Source organism: Hipposideros armiger, unplaced genomic scaffold (genome assembly GCF_001890085.2).
Source record: "Hipposideros armiger isolate ML-2016 unplaced genomic scaffold, ASM189008v1 scaffold_23, whole genome shotgun sequence".
NCBI classification, from domain to species: Eukaryota; Metazoa; Chordata; class Mammalia; order Chiroptera; family Hipposideridae; genus Hipposideros; species Hipposideros armiger.
In genome coordinates this window covers 2166192-2172960 of record NW_017731373.1, presented here as the reverse complement: position 1 = coordinate 2172960, position 6769 = coordinate 2166192, and the positions used below count along the sequence as shown (strand labels likewise).

At 32.9% G+C, this 6769-nt stretch overlaps 1 protein-coding gene across 2 annotated transcripts in view; it reads right to left on the bottom strand.

The window, feature by feature from the left end:
* Positions 1-1897: 1897 nt before the first annotated feature.
* The window catches only part of LOC109379249 (MOB-like protein phocein), a 51226-nt gene continuing 46354 nt past the window's right edge, over positions 1898-6769 (bottom strand). For both annotated transcript variants that reach the window (XM_019635732.1, XM_019635730.1), the window contains 3 exons: positions 5184-5263; positions 4058-4169; positions 1898-3937 (listed from right to left, as the gene is read on the bottom strand). In XM_019635732.1, the coding sequence (XP_019491277.1) occupies positions 3806-3937; positions 4058-4169; positions 5184-5263 (324 nt within the window). In that variant the 3' untranslated portion in view covers positions 1898-3805. The remainder of the gene's footprint in view (positions 3938-4057; positions 4170-5183; positions 5264-6769) is intronic.

The window sequence follows — 6769 nt, the reverse complement described above, 5'->3', positions numbered from 1 at the left end:
CAGCAGTTCGAGTCCAGCCCGAGCTGAGCAGCCGCTGAGCTGCCAACAGGTAGCAGGATGGCTCAGCTAAAAAAAAAAAAAAAAAAAAAATTAACATTTTCTTTTAGATACTAAGAAAAACCAAAACATTAAAATCAGCAAATGTAGAGGTAGAAAATTATTTTACATAAAAGCATCATATGTTATGAGACTGTTCCTTTGTCATTGTCACCAAAAAGGCAGAAAATCCTATAATCTGTAACAAACTACAATTTTTAAGTAAAGATTTCTAATTGTTATAAAAGATACAGATGACTCTCATGAGGTCCACCCAAAATAAAGTGGTAAATACACTATTTATGGAATTATAAACTGCTTTACCAAGGTTTGCAGCAGAAATCAAATCAGGGTAAAATGCTGATTTCATTTAAAAATAAATAATAATCTTACTAATTTTGAAAGTTGATGCTATAATTAATCCTAGAATCAATCAGACACTTAACTGACATATTACGTACATGGATGTAAGTTCAGGATGTCAACTATTGTCTTTTGGAAATTTAGATTATTATGAAAATTTTATATTCTCTTTGCTTAATTTCATTAGGTTCCCAGCCCACATAAAATATACTATAAAATATGCATCTCCAACTGTTAAGAGTGAGGCTCTAACTGAATCTTTTAGATGAGTAACATAACCCTCTAGTGGATTCACTTCATAGGTAGTTACCTGGTTTTATAGTGTACCCTACACTAATAATGTATAGTTTTTCAGAAAACACATTTACATGTTTGACCACCTCAAATAAACTGCTAACCGTGTTGCATCAACACATCTGCAGTGTCTGCTTAGTTAATAATTACCTGCATTCAAGAAATGAAAGTCAACTACTTTTACTAAAACATTTGCATAGCATAGAAGAACTACACCAAGAAACCTTTAGCACATCCAAGGAGTATTAAAAAAAATAAAGTATATAACTGTGCAAATAAAATTAAAGGAACCCTTCAGGCAAAAAGATGTCATCACATAGAAAGTAGAGCAAAGTACATAGGAACAAATTATTAGTGCTATTACAATAAATTTGACATTAGTCAGTCAATGTGTTTAAACCATAAAAAGTTCTTGCTAACGTAATTATGGATTTTTAATGTTATGCTGATATTAAAAAGTGCTAATTCATTAAGAATTAAACTTAATATTTAAGTTTAATAATAGTTAATATCTAGAAAGTATTCTAGAAATGCAAATTTGATCTCAAGTCAGAGAAAAGAAAAGGTACACACACAAAAGAACTATGATACTTACAGGAACATAATTTAAATTAGCTACTTTCCCGATCTGATAGGAGAAAATAAGTGAGTTTACTGTATGATCAAAATAATGTTATTGACAGAAAATTTTAACTTTTGGACCTATATTGGATAATCCAACAAAAAGTGGACCCTAGGGCCAGCCGAGTGGCTCAGTTGGTTAAGAGCTTGCTGAAGAGTGCTCTGAGCAACAAGATCGCCGGTTCAATTCCCGGCCCGAGCTGAGTTGCCAGTGAGCTGCCAACAGGTGGCAGGATGGCTCAGCTTTAAAAAAAAAAAAAGTGGACCCTAACTTCCTTATTACGCAGAGCTATGAGTTTTCTATTCCCCTCTTCTTAGAACACTTTATAAATCAATAGTTTACAAGGGTCATTAATTTTTTCAATATCACTTAGGTAAATACATGTATATTTTCAAAACTCTGTAAACAGTATTAAGGAAAAATAGTAACTGTTTCATTTAGCTCTTATCTAGTACAGCAAGTCCACTTCACATAAGAGTATAAAGGAGATGTCAATACCAATGCAAAAGCAAGACTACAAACTAATGTTTCCTTTTGTGGTTTTTTTTTTTATGATCAGTTCCAAACACAGTACAGGTAAGATGGAATGAGTAAGAAAAAAAACGTATTTTATTTCCCCGTTAACACCAAGCCATATTATTCAAAATGTGTTTCAAAATACTTAACCAGATTGCCAATCCCAGCTGCTGCAACAGAAATCCATAGAGATACCATCTAGAAAGAGCAGCTACATTGCTATACACAATTTATTCACTTAGTAGTTTAGCCTCTCAATATTTAGCAATTTGTGTAAAAATTAATATTCCCATTGGTTTATAGTGACATTAATATAAATACATAATTTCAAAGTCAACATTCATTTCACTAAGACCATAAAATTTCTTAAAAGATAGCTGTGGGTTAGGGCAAAGTAATGACTGGCTGTTAGGATAGCACTGTTCCAAAATCAAATACACTGGCCGACTTGGAGAGGCATAAGGATATATACACATTCGCTATATGCTACTCTTTCCCACATTTTTGCTGAACATACTTGTCTCAGAATATGGTAAAAAATATTTCCTCAAATTTGAAAAAAAACAAATCAAGTAAGATGAATATATTTCCAGCTTCATTTCAAAATAACCATTTTTAAATGAAAAAGAAGTTCCCCATGTTTATTAACTCCCATCAAGAGATGAATTTATGTATTTTCTTTACTACTGTACAATATTTTTTACCCTATCTTAGTGCCTCACTACCAGTTTAGCAAAAAGACCTCAGTGCTTTGTTAAAGATTGCATTCATTAAACTATAAGACTGTAAAATCTGCAGTTGAATCCTTCTTAAGACATTGAATTATAACTAAGTCCAAAAAATGTATGACCATTCATCAACACCCTGGAACCTGTAAATAATTGCAAAAAACCTCACATGTGCATATAATTCAAACATAAACATTGTGGGGAGGGAGCATAAAATAAATACTATAATATTTTTCAACTCTATTTAAATGCTGCCTTGATGGTTAGAAGAAAAGATTAATATTACTAACAGAGAAAGTCAAACTATTTTGAAGACTATTTTCCAAGTAGTTAGAACAATTTCGCAAAACAAAGATAAGCAAGAGCCGAGGCCAGTACATTTTTCCTGTAGTGTAATTGCTAACATGAGGTATAATCCGTAAGCAATTAATACAATATAAATAGGTATAAGCCACCACTAAATCACAGTCTGGTGAAAAGCTTCTCAGCTAATGTGTTTGGGGAGGGAATGAAGGGAAATGAGGAGAAGGGAAGGATAGGGCAGGTTTCCAGTGGGGACACCATTTACACACCTTATCATTATCACCGTCTTGTATGTAACAGTCCACTGTTGCAGAAACAAATCCTTTCCAAGTATGCAGGTTTAAAATATACTTTATGTAGCATTAATATTATTTAACTATTACTAATGCTTCATTTGATTTATATTTGGATATACACATAATCATATATGTATATCAAAAACTATAAACAGAATTTTAAAACACACTTATCTCAGTTTTGAAAAGTTAAAGCTAAACTATGTACTACAGAATTTTCTAGAATATCTAAATTCTGGGGTAAAACCAAAGGAAAACATTACTATTTCTTTAGTAAATGGCTTGTGGGAAACCTCAAGCTTACTCATCGTTTTATAGATGGGTTTATTTGATGAGGATTGTGAACCAATGATTGTTTAGCAGCAATTTTACCAAACTGTAAATTCTTTTATTAACAGGCATTATAAACAGGTAATACTAATCTTATGTAAAAACCATGAGTGCCACACCAGTGAATAGATAGCTCATGAATAACTTAAAAAGTATTTCCCATTTTAAAAAGCAACCCTCTGCATACAAAAACCTACCTATACTAAACAAAGAGGCTATAATATGGATACATGATTGATGTGTCTAAAATGATATATATACAGTACATAATTAATGTTAATTATGTGATCAGTACATTTTTTTCTATATGATTCCCTTCATGCTTCACTTTCCCCAGAAACTGAATTCTGAACTTCCTCTTCTAAAATGGGTACAATCAGGTTATCCTTGGACATCAAATTATATTTCATCACAAATTTAGTAAACCGATGACACAAAAATGTTTCATTCTGTAGAGAGGAAGAAAAGATGTTATTTTAATTTACTATCCCAAACCAAAAAAAGCTAGACATAATATCAACATTTATTATTGTAAGAATGCATCAGGATAATTAGTAAAATATACTTACTTCATATTCATCAAATATCTGCCGGTGATGAAAATAAGCATGTGAAAATATTCTGTAAATCCTACGGCATACTGATCCTAGTTTTGCTACAGATGATTCCTTTATGCTAACCCTAGAAATAGAAAAGAAATCATTGATTCACAGAACAGGACAGATCTTAGGAACAATACATTCCAATCTCCTCAATTCACAAGTGTGAAAACTGACACCTAGGTAAAGTAAGTGACCAGTCCAAGGTCAAAGTGCTAGTAAGTTGCAAGGGCAGCAGAACCAATTCTTCATTCCTAGGCCAGTGCTCTTTCTATGTAACCACAGTGCCCAAGAAATTCCGTATTATAGTTTTGAAACTTTGTTCAAGTTTAATGTAATTAAAATACTGAAAAGGAATTAGTGTTTCTTCTATAGAACTCAATTCTATTTTTGGAGAAATAAAAATTTTTGGAGAAATAAAAATAAAAATTTTTGGAGCATATTTCTGATATTCTTTTTTTTTTAAAGTGCATATAGGCTACTGAGGCAAAACCCAGTATTTTTTTACATATTTTATATGAGCTATTTGGAATTAATGATATTTGTGGGGGGAAAATATCTCCAAATCTATCCACCTGGTAAGAAATATTTTAATAGAATAAAAGGCCAGTCACAAACCTCACCAATAATATATTACAGTATGCACAGGTTTCTTCCCAGATTTTAAAAGTCTGTAGGCAAGGATAAGGAATCTTTCAAAAACAAGCAGTCCAACTAAGGAAAGTCTGGGTTTTAGGCATGCTAAGAGGAGGCTGACTCTGACCATGACGGATTCAAGTCCGCAAGTGTGTGAATATCTCAAGTCTAAAGCACTAACGAGCGAGCCCTGGGGAATGACGCACAGCAGCAAGGACTAATCTGGACTGAACTGGTCTGTGAACTTTGGGAGCCAAGTCCTGCTACCTTTAGTTTAACCACAACCCTAATTTCAAAACGTGAATAATTTTGAACAAGTTAAATACACAACAGCTAAAAAAAAAAAAAAAAGTTTAAAGAATACAATGCATTAACCAGCAACCTAGTTTTAGTTTTAAAAACATCAATCTTTTAAATTAAATCCAAAAAGTTTAAGACCATGTTTAAAAGTTTTGTTTACCTGCTGGGAAAATATTTATTGCTATTCAGAAGGCATGCAGCACCATCAAGTGTGTGTCTAGTATAGTCTATAGCAGGACACTACAAAAGAAAAAATATAAATATGCATCACCAAAGAGCTCTACCTCCTAAATTAGGCATATTTATTATGTATGTGTCTTATTCCAAAAACCTGAGCATATTCTAAGAAAAAAAGTGCCTTACAATATTAGAAGGATTATAAAATTCAATGTTACATCAATAAATACGGCTTTATTATCCCCATGAACTATAATATCAGGTCTCTAGAAGACACATGAATCAGTCTCCTAATTTCTCATCCCCAACATTGTATCTAGAAGAAAACAGCATTTAGAGCTGGGAAGAACACCTGATAATTTAATCTAACCCTCTGATTTTACAAATGAGGAAACTGAGGCTGGTCAGTTTGCAGAGTATGCACAGGCTTTTTCCCAGATGTTAAAAATCTGTAGGCAAGGATAAGGAATCTTTCAAAACAAGCACTCCAGCTTACAAAAGATCAGAGAGATGCAAGCAAGCATGTAAATATCCCAGCTCTAAAGCATGAGGAGAGCCCTGAAGAATGACACACGGGCAGCAGGGACTACCACTGACTGATGGTCAATGATTACACTAGATCATCGTAGTTAGCAAGAAAGACTCAAAAACATGTTTATACAAGGAATATACTGATTCCTGGTCCACCGATTTATACCATTCCAACAGGCCCTAAGCCTCCTCTTCACAAAAACCTCCAGCGATCACTGCCTTCTAAGATCCTAGAAAGCATCCCTTATTATGTGCCTGGCACCCTGTTACCACTCTAGCAGCTCTCTAAAGAATTTTCTCCTTGAACCTCCTTTGAAATTTAGCATGAAATTTATATCTTTATATTTTAATAAACCTGTCTTATACTATTCCATTTGTCAGAAACAATGAAACCTATTGTCTCATGGCAAATCAGCAAACCTATTAAAGGAAAAGAAAACTGCAAAGTAATTCTCCTCACTCAGTTCTTCCAAGGGCAGTCAGGGAAAAGCATCAAAGGAAAGTAGGACTGAGAATGAACCAGGGCATGTACTTGGAGGAAAAAAAGGAACTAGAGAAAAGAATAACAATGGTTCTAATACTACCCAGTAGTTAGAATCTCAATAGAGATTGAAGCTGGTATTTAGAAATGTAAATTAATAACTACTAAATATGGTTTATAGTGCCATGGCAAGTACAGATTATCTAAACAAACAAAAAAGGTATTTTTCTGACTACACATCCATAGGAATTTATGGTTAATGGACTCATCACCTAAAAGAGAATTTACTGAAAAAACTGTCTTTCTCCATATAAATGATTACAGGTGATTTGGTCAAAAACAAATATCCCAAATCACTGTGTTTCTCATACTGGTCACTTGTATGTACCATGGCTTTTACGACCTTTAAATCAGCACTGTCCAATGAAAATATAATGCAAGCTATACATTTAGTTTTAAATTTTCTAGTAGCCTCATTAAAAAGGTAAAAAAGAAACAGGTGAATTTAATTTTAATAATGTATTTTACTTAACTCTATGTAGCCAAAATTATCATTT